The sequence below is a fragment of the Manduca sexta genome, chromosome 5 (genome assembly GCF_014839805.1).
Source record: "Manduca sexta isolate Smith_Timp_Sample1 chromosome 5, JHU_Msex_v1.0, whole genome shotgun sequence".
NCBI lineage: Eukaryota > Metazoa > Arthropoda > Insecta > Lepidoptera > Sphingidae > Manduca > Manduca sexta.
The window spans coordinates 7,515,397-7,530,177 of record NC_051119.1 but is presented as its reverse complement, the minus strand read 5'-3'; the positions used below and the strand labels follow the sequence as shown (position 1 = coordinate 7,530,177).

Genomic DNA, 14,781 nt, shown 5'->3' with positions numbered 1-14,781 from the left:
AAGCGATAACCCTACTATGCAACCACTCCTGCGCATTGCAGTATTTGGAATATGAATTAATTTATCATTTCTTAACCAATTTTAATGTACTATTCACAGATGGCCTTCTTTTCCATAGTATTTTTTACATATAATGTCCAAAATCATAGGTGAACCTCACTATGCCGGCCTGTTTGCAATCCATACTCAGGTTGATCCCGGAACGCGACACTTACGTGGGACAGTATGACGGCTTTTACACTTTGCATGTGGTCGCTCTCAGAGCAGATACGATCTTTATTAATATTATAAAACAAATACTCCAAAATCTGTCTGTATATGAGCAATTTTCTCATAATCTACGGAACGGATTTTTGTATGGTTTTTACTCATAGATATTGCAATTATTGAGGAATGTTTAGGTTATTAGTACATTGCTGTTTTATGTAAATTAACTGAAATATAACGATTATTGAAGAGGTCGCGTGATTGTACAAAATCTCGTGGGTCAGGTGGGTAACACACTGATATCCCCGAGGTCGATGACGTAAACACAGCTAGTTTATAAAAAAAACTGGTACAAAACTTGTTTTTAAATCACATCCTATTATTAAATGCTTCGAAAAATAGCATCATGAAGTAAATGTCAGCCGCGTTTCTCGGTTTTATATGTATATTTGTTTATATGGCACAAAACTTAACTTTGATAATAACTGCATCCAGCTAAGTTCGGGCGGTTTTTCGGCGAGGTATTCGGAGGCTAGCAATTTATTTTTCTCATAAAATATTTTCATGATACCGGTATATTATACATCAAATTGGTTATTATTAAAGTTATTTTATCTGATAATTTAATCATCTTTAAATTCTCTCAATGTCAGCTTAAAAATAGGTCATAATATCTTTGTAGAAATTTATAACCCTTAGAAAATTACGGACTTTCGCAGGATAAGTTTAGACTACGTTCTTATAACGCTTCTAAAGCTAGTATGATAAGGTCCACGCAAGTAGAAGTCCCGATCAGCATTAAAAAGAGCAAATACACATTTTTGTTCCACTGCTCACAGCACACCTTTTCTTAATCCTAACAACAGCTGCGGTATATAGGGCTGAGCAAATAATCGTGGTATTTTTGCGATACGATCTTAACCCTTATCCGAATGCACTTAAATAGAAATGTCCAATGACGATGGCAGCTATGTATCCATTAATGCTTACCCCCAAACAAATGGCCTAAGAGAGATAACTTCTTAAAGTATTGTAAGGAAATAGTTAGAAAAGTAAGTGATAGAAATAAATAGCACTTAATAGAATTACTTCAAATACTTAGTAATTCATAAAAGACTAGCTTTTGCTCGCGGCTTCGCTCGCGTGAAGGAGTTTTCTGGGATTAAAGTCCCGCTTGTGCATTGAAAAAAAAAGTACTTATCCGATTTAATTATATGTATGGCTCACTAATTTTTTCATAGTGGCTTCCACATAAAAGGTAGGTATATGCTGTCGCGGACTTTTATTTAGAACTATTTAAGACAAAAAATCCTACAGTACATCATCCTTGTCTAACTCCAACGATTTAGGCAGCGTACGCGAAGATAACGATATGTTTTCCGACGTACTTGATTTCTATCGTTATATTATGACCAAATTACACAAAAACATTATAAATTGTAACCTATGTGTTATTCTGATGTATAACCAATATTACTGTAAAGTTTCATCCAAATCCATTCAGTAGTTTTTTCGTGAAAGAGGAACAAACATACATACATCTATCCTCACAAACTTTCGCATTTATAATATAAATACATTAGTGTTTGAAAAAAATGCATAATAAGTAGATTAAGATGCATTAATAAATGGAAAGGCTATGTTAGTAATATAAAATAAATAAAGTAAGATAATGTAAGATAAGTTCACACAACATAAAAACCATTAAAAAGATAAAAATAATAAAAGAAATAAGAATGTCCTTTGTACTACATAGCGGGAACTAAGAAACAAAAATGGCCTTGAGAATTCATTCCATACATTTACGAGTTATGGACATGAATACGCAAATATTACGAATTATTTCTTTAAAAGATCGGTTTTAGGTATTTTTGAACGTTTTACCATCAAAATATTCCTTTGTGCATTGTCTATCTATGCAAATTAAAGTTATGCGCATGGAATACAACAATTTTACTGGCATTTCCTTTATGAAATTAATAAAACAATATCAACATTATAAAAAAAACGAATGAAGTAAAGATAACATAATGTAGAATTGAGTTGTTTAGTTATATTTCCCAAATGTATTATAAATTCCAAATAGACAGCTTCTAAAATACGGTAAGCGCGAAATTTTTCTGGGTACAGCGCCACACACATATAAACAAAATTCGTTAGATAAAATGTTAACCAAATATTCTGTTAATTCCGGAAAGTTTTTTTTTATATATTGCTTACGACAAACGTGAATCATTCGAACTCTTGACCGTCGCAAAAAATATGCAGGCTTTATTGTATGTATTTACCCTGCCCCGGAACGCCTCGGCACATTCGACATATTATTTAATTCTTATTAAAAACATTTACTAAACGTTTATAATGTTTATGTTATTTATGAAGTATAATATAAATTCACACTTGTAATGTCTAGGGGTGGGCGTATCATATTAACATTCAAAACATGTTTTTTTTTTCGAACTTATTGTTATTATTTTAATTTTAAAATTATTAATTTATTTATTTCTTTATTCAACAAAACACGAAGCCATTACAGGGTACACCCAATTCGAATTCTATTTCTTTTCATAGTAATATGCAGTAAAATTTATTTAAGTCCTAAGATGTCGTTTCAAAAAACATATACAGGAGTTTACCAGAACACAGCTTCTTATACCTTCACAGCATAATAATTATATTATTGATAATAAAAATATAGCACGATTAAAAATATATTTCAATATTAACACGTAAATCGAATTAAATCCGCATATTAAGAAATATATTTTTTAAACACCAATAGCACATTACGTAAAAAAAACTTACAAATATGTAAGGCTAAACACACACGCACACAACCCGAAGCCATTGCGGCGGACTTCTGATCAGCTCTCCAGTTCCAAACACATATATGAACGTTATGGAAGCGGAAAGTAGTTTACGCGGGCATATACAGGGTGGTGCGGAAGAGGGTATTATTTTCACAAGTAACTGGTGGTAGGTCGCTCATATGCTAGAGTCTGCCTGGGTAGGTACCACCGCAATGTCTATTTCTGCCAAGCAGCAGTGTGTAGTCACTGTTGTATTCCGGTTTGAAGGACGTTGTAGCCAGTGTAACTGGACATAGTGAGACTTAACATCTCATGTCTCAGGATGGCGAGCGCAGTGGTATACCGGACAATACTTTGAAATTCAAGGTGTTGGATGGTGTTTCTATATGGGCGGTCGTATCGCTTACAATCAGGCGAACGGCAAGCTCGGCTCGTCATTCAAAGCAATAAAAAAGCCACACTTGTACTGCGTCGAATGCATTGTTAGATGAGATGTCGTTGATGTTTGGGGTTTTTCCGGATGGGACAGTGTTACGTTTTTAAGCTCATCTTAATACTTTTATGTTATTAATAAAGTATTTTTTGTATTTGTTTTTTGTTTTTTTAATCTTAATAATATAGAAATCCTATCACTGACTAAGTATACACCTAGCTAATGCCAGATAACTTTGTGACTTAACAATTCATATTAAGAATAATATCTGAAGAGTGCTAAACTTTTATTTCTAATCATTTGAATACAAAAATACGTTAAAGGTATAAGGTTGAAAAATATTTTGGGCCCAAAATTGACAAGCTCAGACCCTATGTAAACCCAAAATAATTAAAGTTAATTTATAGTTTCAAACAAAATATAAAGGTGAATAAAAAAAAAATTATATAAATAAAATATAAATTTTGGGTAATATAAAAAATAAAAAAACTTTTATTAAGGTAACATTTAGCGACTATAGCCTAGTTGGGTGTGGAACGGACTGTCAACACGTATGTCCGCAGGTTCAAAACCCAAAGGCACACACACACCTTTGACTTTTCTAAAATATTATGTGTGTATTCTTTGTGAATTATCGCTTGCTTTAACGGTGAAGTAAGGAAGGAAAATAACGTGAGGAAACCTGCACAGCTGAGAAGTTCTCTATAGGAATTTTTAAGGGTATGAGTCTGCCAATCCGCACTAGGCCAGCGTGGTGGACTAAAGCCTAACCCCTCTCAGTAGTGAAGGAAGCCCGTGTCCTCCAGCGGGACAGTATATAATACAGAGCTGATATTAATAATAATAATAATATCAGCCCTGTATTATATACTTGCCCACTGCTGAGCATGGGCCTCCTCTACTGCTGAGAGGGATTAGGCTTTAGTCCACCACGCTGACCTAGTACACTTCACACACCTTCGAAATTCCTATAGAGAACTTCTGAGCTGTGCAGATTTCCTCATGATGTTTTCCTTCACCGTTGCTGCTGATAGCTGATATTATTATAAGGTAAAATATTATTTTGAGAATAAAATGTATTTAAGCAAAAACTTTTTTTTTTCCTTTTAAGTTCATTTTTACAAACTATAAATTTAATAATAAGCAAGTAGTTTGACGCGCCTTTTACGTTATGACAAGACATCGGACTTGCATTGGCATTATTTCACATGCAAATTGACAATTAACGTAGAGGCGTTATTTTCTACAAATTTATATTAATTGACAGACAATTTTGCTATAGAGAAGCATTTAATAGTTTATCGTCATATGAATTATAATTTAATTTACGCACACACACGTCATCACGCATCAATCCCCGAAGGGGTTTGCAGGGGCGCAACCAGGACATCCACTTTTCGCCAAGTGTGTTCCGTCCCATTACTTTATAAGGGGCCTATAGGGCACAAATTCCAGACTCCGGGCTGATACTACGCAGAAAACCTAAATATCACTTTGCCCGGCCCGGGAGACGAAACTAGGACCGCAGAGTGCTGCCGTACCGCGCATGCAGTACAACTATGCCACCGAGACAGTAAATATTTATTTTATTAACAACTCTAACAGTAATAGTACTATTTACGTGCATATTTTTTGCATATATCCCCCCTATTAGTGATATTTGCATGCATTGACAATATTGGCATTTTGAAAGTGAATTTAATCCGATGTCTTCTGATTAATGAATAACCAAAACACGTTCTGTTATATTATTTTAATTTATACTTTTACATCGACCTGTATTTTATAGGTAAGTTCGTTCGTATTTCGCCTCCTTAGTGTAGCGGCGTGTAAGCTCTGAGGTCCTAGGTTCGAATTCCATGATAATCAACACTTAAATTATATTATAAAACAAAGTCCCCTTTTCTGTGTCGAAGTATATGTTATCGATTATCTCAAAATCTACTGAACGGATTTTTGTGAAATTTGGTATGGAGGTAGTTTAAGACCCTGGGAAGGTTATAGGCAGTAGCCTACATATTATATATTCGCCTACATATTATGTATAGCGGTACTTTTATTCCGGAAACCTCAGTCACGCGAGCGAAGCCGCGAGCAAAAGCTACTTGTGTGATATTTTTAACAATATTTCCTGGATCAGGTTGAAAGTAGACAGGCGATTGTAATAACTAAATTAAATATGTTTTAAATTATGTTGTTAATTTATTGATCTCATTTACATTGAAATAAGGTGATGACAATGATTTTTATTCGCTTGTTGCCAACGAGTAATCAAAATCATAGACAAGCGGCGATGGCCTATTTGTGCGTGGAACGGATTGCCAAGACAAATGTCCGCAGGTTCAAAACCCAAGGGCACACACCTCTGACTTTTGTAAAGATATGTGTGTATTCTTTGTGAATTGTCGCTTGCTTTAACGGTAAAGGAAAACGTTAGAAAGCCTGCATACCTTAGAAATTCTCTATAGGAATTTTGAGGGTGTGTGAAGTCCACCAATCCACACTAGGCCTGCGTGGTGGATTAAGGCCAAATCCGTCTCAGTAGTAGAGGAGGCCCGCGCCCAACAGTAGGCCAGTATATAATATTATAGATATGCATTACCTACACATACACATACCTTCCTGATTCGTCACATAAGAGTTGACGTATTTAAACCAAGGGCATTATTCTCTACAATGTCAACTCGTAACACGGCGTGGTTACGTTATCTTCGTGAAATTATCTTGGAATGGTATTTTTAATGCCAATATCAACTCCTAACGCGACGCGGTGCGTTACGTGTTTATTATGAACTGTTAAAGTAATTTGTGGCATATAGACTAAGGCCCTTGGACGAACAAATAACTGGCCAAGTGTAAGTTGGAAATCTATACATACTATAAACAGAGTCCCCTTTCTGTCTGCCTGTATGTTATCGATTTTCTCAAAATCTACTAAACGGATTTTTATGAAATTTGGTACGGAGATAGTTTAAGACCCTGGGAAGGTTATAGGCTATACATCCCGGGATTATATATAGCGGGACTTTTATCCCGGAAACCTCATTAATGCGGGCGAAGACCCAAAAGCTAGTGAAATTATAAATACTTACCAGTGTAAACCTTAAAAAAAAAGTAATAGTCTCGCAACGCGAGGGTGCCCGTGTGTTAATTACTTATTTCTCCATCTTACCAGTCATTGCGCATGAATATGACCTTCTAAGTTTGGTTTTCCCTTCATATCTAGCTTAGGAAGGCAAAAATGGCAATAAAATATGAATTGCACGCGAGCATGGACTGTTGCATACTTCATCACTTATCATTGGTTTTTAACTCTTTCAATAAATATTTTTATATCACTCAGTTAAACTTGCAATTCTGTATGGGATTTTTTTTATTAAAAGTGGAATATTTTCGGGATAAAATTAACTTCATAAATGTTATAACTTGATGCTTCCTGGAACAGAATGAATTCTCTTTGTTATATATACAGATAGACCATTGTCCATCTGTGTACACACATTTATAGAGTTGTTATTAACAAAACTAAACATTTAAAAACTTTCGTATTTACAATATTAATAGGGTATCAAACTCATGACATAACGCGTCACTACTAAACCAACAAGGTATTCATTAAAAATATATACTCCTAACTTTTTACGTATTGTTCACTAAAAATTCAGTCCGGGCACATACGCAATACAAAAACAAGTTTTATTTTCATCGTAAACATAGCCGGAATTTAAAAAAAAATAAAAGAAAACAAGACATTTATAATTTACTGCAATCGTTATGACGCATGTCTTATGCAGTTGTATAAAAAACTGGCTTCTACGGCTTCAACAAAATGTGTTATCATGCTAGGCATTGCTCGCGGATTCGCCTTTCCCGCTAAATACTGTACCGATCCATAGAGTCATCTTATAATTGAACAAAAATGGAAATATTTTCCATACCATTACCGGGACAAAACGTAATCTCTCAATACTTGAAAGGTGATCATGTCTAAGCGTCAAATATACCGAAAATGAATTATATAAAAATTTTGAATCGCCAAATTTTACTGCATCATTTGATCCAGGTTTTGCCTAGGACAATTTTAATATCATTAGACTATCTTAATATATATAACTCAAAGGTGACTGACTGACATAGTGATATATCAACGCACAGCCCAAACCACTGGACGGATCGGGCTGAAATTTGGCATGCAGGTACATGTTATGACGTAGGCATCCGCTAAGAAAGGATTTTGATAAGTTCCACCCCTAAGGGGATAAAATAGGGGATGACAGTTTGTATAAATCTTCTTAAATTTTCGACTAATTGAACTGAAATTAAAGATTGGAGCTACTATGATGAAGACGTTCGCTTATATAGCATTTTGATAAATTCAACCCCCATGGGGAATAAAATTCGTTTGAACCTATTAGTACCGGGAAAATATGTAGCAAGACTTTTATCATACAGTGGACTTTTATCCCGGAAAACTCCTTCACGCGGGCAAAGCCGTGAGCAAAAGCCTAGTATCTATATAAAATAAAAAGTTTAATTGTTATGAATTTTCAAATTACAATCAAAACTTTAATGCACTCTACTCAAAAATTTACTGATTGTCACTTAGATTGCCCTTCAAGCGCCGATATCTTTTTAATTTCGAGTGGACAGTTTCTAAAAATACGTTCAGCGCTCCGTTTTTTTTGCTGGTGGTAGGATATATTTTATATCCGCCCGGATAGCGACCACCGTACACACGGTGTTAAAACCCGCGGTAGTGGCCCACGTCAGTGTGTCGCGTTCCGGGATCAGCCTGTGTATATCCAATTCCAACAGCCCGGCATAATTATGTCGACTGCTGAAGGGTAATCATCTCTCGTCAGTCGACATTCTATTGGACCCCACTCTACTTACCATCAGATGCAAGGGGGTTTGTGGTGCTCCTATAAAAAATAAGTTGCTGGGGGAGCAACATAAGGTACATATTAGAGGCTCCAGTGCGGCCTGCGGTTGTGGTCGGACGCCTTGTCGGCGGTCGTTGCCTTTATTATTCCGAGATAGACAGCAAGCCAGCTCGCGCGGCTGCATGACTCACTCCTATCTTTAGGTTTACCCATTACGTCAGATACATTAATAATTCAACTAAATTTTGTTTATTTGTAATTTCGCACAAGGGCCATTAAAGATCGCATATTTTTAATTTAGACGCATTTTAAATAATTCCTAACCGACATTTTATCGGACGATTCATACGAAGTAAATAAAAAGTATGTGAGTATATATCGTTTCACTCAATCTGGTGCATTTGTTGTATTATTCGATATGAATAAGATTGATGTTTTGCTACTATTATTTTAGTAAGGATTCCATGGCCTGCCTCGATGGGGTAGTTGTATTTCGTGCGTGGTACGACACCGCTCTAAAATCTAGGGTTCGAATCCCAGTTCGCTTCTGTAGATACTTAATATCACCCCAGAGCCTGGAATTTCTGCCCGATATGGCTACGCTCGCCCCCTATCATATAACGGGATGGAACACACAGGCGAAAAATAGGTGCCATGTTTGCACCTCTGCCTACTCCTTCGGCGATAAAGGCGTGATGTGTGTTTAAGTCTATGGATAGTGGCGTCTTGCGGTCCATTTCACCACTAGTCCTGCGGTAGCCGTTACGACTGAACTGACTTTGCCAGCTGTAGATATACATTTTTCAGAATGTTATGCATGTCCACAAAAACCTAGGTACTTGTCTGAAAAACAGTGACTTAAACTGTCTGGATAACTAGAAATAAGAATAAACTAGTTGTTCCAAATTTTAGGCTCTGTAAAATTAATAAATGTTTAGCCAATTGCATTAAATTTTATTATAAAATACTCTCCAACATAACCAATCTGCCCGACCACAAATTTAAGTGTCACGTTAAGCGCGAGTTAATGTCTAAGGGATATTATAATTTAAAGGACTATCTCGATGATCAGACGGCTTGGAAAAACAGTCCGTGCAGGACTGTTTTTCCAAGCCTCTCCAACCCTATGTTAACGCTCATATTAAAAATTAATTTTACATTTTAATAGTTTTAAATCTCCATGACAATTATATTGTGCTCGTTAACTTATCAATTTTATAAGGATGGGTGACCGATCATTTTGTTGCGCTAGCGTTTAAAATATATATATATATATAGATGACCCGGTGAACTTCGTATCACCTACATACATTTATTACTATTATTTATTGTGAAACACAATTTTGCCATACAATACGTATGTTATCATTATCTGTCTCTCGCTAGTCGAGAGTACGGTTTGCACGTGAAGTAGCTCGTCGTACATTTGATTAACTTCGACTATCTAAGTCATCTTCTCCGTGGCATTTTGAGACAATAACGATAAAAAAAGTTCTCACGCACTGACAAATTGATGATAGATTTTAATTATAGTCTTGAAATTTCTTTATTTATTTTCTATTTTTAAGAACCCACTGACACTTTTACACTTTATTTATTTCTGAAATGTTTTGTATTTGAACAAAATAAACCAAAGAAATCGGACCTCATATTACAACTATGAAACAGACTTATTTCTGAATACATCTATATATATGTTACAGTTCTTTATTTCTAAAAAGAGAAAAGACATGAAATGTTTGACAGGTAGGAACATTTTGTATTGAAAACTTATATTGTCGTTTTTAGTATTTTCCGTTATTTATTATTTATGTTCGTCACCGTTTAATCCATCCCTGGACATCCACAAATAATTCAAAACCAAAATTAGCCAAATCGGTTCAACCGTTCTCGAGTTTTAGCGAGACTAACGAACAGCAATTGATTTTTATATATATAGATCACTATCCATAGACTTAAACACACATCACGCCTTTATCGCCGAAGGAGTAGGCAGAGGTGCAAACATGGCACCTATTTTTCGCCTGTGTGTTCCATCCCGTTATATGATAGGGGGCGAGCGTAGCCATATCGGGCAGAAATTCCAGGCTCTGGGGTGATATTAAGTATCTACAAAAGCGAACTGGGATTCGAACCCTGGATTTTAGAGCGGTATCGTACCGCGCACGAAATACAACCACCCCATCGAGGCAGTCCATGGAATTCTTACTAAAATAATAGTAGCAAAACATCAATCTTATTCATATCGATTAATACAACAAATGCACCAGATTGAGTGAAACGATATATACTCACATACTTTTTATTTACTTCGTATGAATCGTCCGATAAAATGTCGGTTAGGAATTATTTAAAATGCGTCTAAATTAAAAATATGCGATCTTTTATGGCCCTTGTGCGAAATTACAAATAAACAAAATTTAGTTGAATTATTAATGTATCTGACGTAATGGGTAAACCTAAAGATAGGAGTGAGTCATGCAGCCGCGCGAGCTGGCTTGCTGTCTATCTCGGAATAATAAAGGCAACGACCGCTGACAAGGCGTCCGACCACAACCGCAGGCCGCACTGGAGCCTCTAATATGTACCTTATGTTGCTCCCCAGCAACATATTTTTTATAGGAGCACCACAAACCCCCTTGCATCTGATGGTAAGTAGAGTGGGGTCCAATAGAATGTCGACTGACGAGAGATGATTACCCCTAAGCAGTCGATTATGCCTTGCTATTGAAACCGGATATACACAGGCTGATCCCGGAACGCGACACACTGACGTGGGCAACTATGGCGGGTTTGAACACCTTGTGTACGGTGGTCGCTATCCGGGCGGATATAATATATATCCTACCACCAGCAAAAAAAAACGGAGCGCTGAACGTATTTTTAGAAGCTATCCACTCGAAATTAAAAAAATATCGGCGCTTGAAAAGCAATTATATCTAAGCGACAATCAGTAAATTTTTACTAGAGTGCTTTATATTTTTGATTATATTAAGAAACTAGCTTTTGCTCACGGCCTCGCCCGGGTGAAGAGTTTTCCGGGATAAAAGTCCCGCTATATATTTCCCCGGGATAGTAGCCTATAACCTTCCCAGGGTCTTATATTATCTCCATACCAAATTTCGTTTTGTTATACCACATTTTATGTCACATCCCATTCCTATGGGAATGGGATAAAAAGTATCCTATGTCCGTCACCTGAGTGATATCAGTGATATGATCTTAAGTTATAAATAGTGTAACTAACACAACTTTCTTTAATATATATAGATTTCATAACAATTAAACCTTTTATTTTATAATGATATTAAAATTGTCCTAGACCTGCAAAACCTGTATCAAATGATGCAGTAAAATTTGACGATTCTAAATATTCCCAAAATTAATTTTATAAATATTTACAATTTTAATATCATTACACTATATCTTTATAAACTGAAAGTTTAATTATTATGAATTTTTATATTAAAATCAGACCTTTAAAGCACTCTACTCAAAAATTTCTGGAAAAGTTCTGGAGTGGCGATCACAAGTAGGCAGGCCCCCCACGAGATGGACCGATGATCTGGTGAAGGTCGCCGGAGTCCGATGGATGAGGGCGGCCCACAACCGCTCCCTGTGGCGCTCAATGGGGGAGGCCTATGTACAGCAGTGGACGATTCCCGGCTGAAATATTTATTTATTAAATGACACACCAACAGTTAATAGACTTAACATGCTTAATTTAAATTATAATCTATATGGATGAGTCTACTCACTAATCACAGGTGTGAAACAGCATTTGTATAAGAAAACAACTATAAAATTAAAAGAAAAATTGAACAAAACTAAATCCAAAATTAAAAAAAAAAACTTAAGGCAATCAAGCATAACATACATAAACAAACGTAAAATTACTCAAAAATTTGCTGATTGTCGCTTAGATATGATTGCCTTCTATCTTAACTTCGGAAGTTTAAAATTGTTTCTAGTGTAGATATTGTGTCATTAACTTCACAGTAATAAGGACACTAAAATAGTTAATTCCATGCATCTCCTCCTAAAGTGCACATCATTTAAATTTGCAACCAAAACTATTAAATATATATATATATATATATATATATATATATTTAATAGTAAAAACTATTAAATATATATATATATATATATATATATATATTTAATAGTTTATATATATATATATAATATAGGAATGTTATAGTTTCAAAATACGTAAAAGTTTTTTAAAGAAATGCGTAAATCTACATTTTCCGTGACTCGTAAGTATTTAGACGATAGTAATGTTATAAAGCGAACAAAAATTTGTAGCAAGGTAATATCTCCTGCGTACTTGCCCGATCTCCGTTGAGATTGGCCGCCGTGGCCGAAATTCGGCTACGAGGGATTCATTTACATTACTCTAAAAACTGAATTCATGTATAAAACTATTTTAAGACTGACTTGGTTCAGATGTCGTGTTCTATCATAAGTTGACATCTCAAATTAGTTGAACTTTACTTTCATAATTGTTTTAAAACAACTTCGTGACAAATGAGTATAATAATTGACAACGTATGCATGGCGACTGCTTCGGTGGTATAGTTGTACGGCAGCGCTATGAATCTGGGCTCGAATCCCGGGCGAGCAATGTGATATTTGGGTTTTTTTGCTCAGTATCAGCCCGGAGTCTGAAATTTGTGCCTGATAAGACGATAGGCGCCCTATCATATCATGGGACAGAACACACTTGGCGAAAAGTGGGTGCCCTGGTTGCGCCACTGCATAATCCCTTCGGGGATAAAATATATGTGGTGTGTTTTTGTAGACGCCTTTGTGTTTTAAGTACATTGACAGCTATAATCGTGAATATTATTTTTTATGCAAAACCCATAATTTATCAGGTAGTTTGTTTTGAACAATTTATTTTTAACTTGATGGTTTCAAAGCTACGCATCATCGAAGATTGAATCAAAGCCCGGCCGTGGAAAAAACCACTTGCATCTGACGTCATACCAAAAGTTCCGTAACCCAGTAATAGGGTATTTCCTATGTTTTATTTTGTTTATTATCTTATATGTAACAGCAAATGGTACGTAAAATAAAACAGCATTAAAAGTAGTTGAGAAATGACGAAGAGATTAATATTTCGAATATTAAAAATGCGCAAGAGTTTGCGCGTAGTGGGGATATCGCTCCCTCTCATTCTGTCGCATGCATCGTAAATCATGATGACGTCACGTGCGCCTATTATACCTCTTCCCGTTTCTTGACGCTTAGTCTTTCTATCAAAATTCAAACGTTTAGAACTTGTGAATTCTTTACCAGTTCTTAATATTTTTTCTGTTATAATTTATATTTGTTAAAAGTAAATAACAAAAATGAGTCAAATACATAGGGTATTTTGTAAGGAGCACTTTATTTACCAGCCTCGAAGTCCCGGGTTCAAATCCGCGTCGGGTAAATTATTTTTTTATGCTCCGTATCGGCCCGGAATCTAAAAATTGTGTCTAATATATTGTTGGGATAATTAAATAAGTGCTATTTGCTAATTTATAAGTTATTTAATGTTATAATATTAGCTAATAAATTAGAAACACCTATAAACACCATATGTTTCATCTCTGCCTACCCCTGATAGGGGAAAAGGCGTGATCGAAAACTGCGTCAGTAGTAAACGTAAAAAAATGCTGAAAAGCGCAAATAAATACACATGCAAATTTTCTACAAAAACTTAACCAAGCAATTAGTATTTCTGTGTCACAGGAAATAATATAATTTTTATCCAAAAACGTAAAAAGAAAAACAACTTTTGCATATAAATAATCAATATAAGACTTGTGGTTGTACACATCCGTTTCGCTTGACGCGGTATAGATGTATTGTGACTTTTTAAACTCGATATAAAAACAAAACACATAAAGTTGTACTGATTACGTCTCACGTCGACTAAAAAAAAATGCAAATGAAATCCACAAATATAAATATTGAAAGTGATCAGGTTTACGATTTTTATTGATATTCGTTTTTATAAACGGTATAAAACTTCAAAAAAATACAACAGTCAGGGACTTCTACTCACTTTTGCTCGTGGCTCCGTTCGCGTGAATAATATTTTCTGGGATAGAAAGTAACTTATGATTCCCAAGGTCTCAAACTATCTCTATACCAAATTTCATTCAAATCCGTGTTGTACTTTTGAATTTATCGCGTTCAGACGTGCAAGCAGATGCGGCGGGGACTTCGTTTTATAATATATTTTGATGAACTTTTTAAAAGGTACAATTCCGCCATACTTGGTTTTTGCGTAAGTTTAATCATTTACATTTATTTGTTCATTAATGCTCCGCTCGTACCGATCAGAGCGTGATGTTATATCGCCTGTAACCTTCTTCGATAAATGGGCAATACAATACTAAAATATTTTTTTCAATTCGAAACAGTAGTTCCTGATAATAGCGCATTCAAA

The 14,781-nt window shown here is 35.3% G+C and overlaps 1 protein-coding gene across 1 annotated transcript in view; it reads right to left on the bottom strand.

Moving 5' to 3' along the window:
• The window catches only part of LOC115444632 (nose resistant to fluoxetine protein 6), a 36,277-nt gene extending 33,188 nt beyond the window's left edge, over window positions 1-3,089 (bottom strand). Inside the window, exon 1 of the mRNA XM_030170485.2 lies at window positions 3,013-3,089. Coding sequence (XP_030026345.2) covers window positions 3,013-3,055 — 43 coding nt within the window. The 5' untranslated portion in view covers window positions 3,056-3,089. The remainder of the gene's footprint in view (window positions 1-3,012) is intronic.
• Window positions 3,090-14,781: the final 11,692 nt, after the last annotated feature.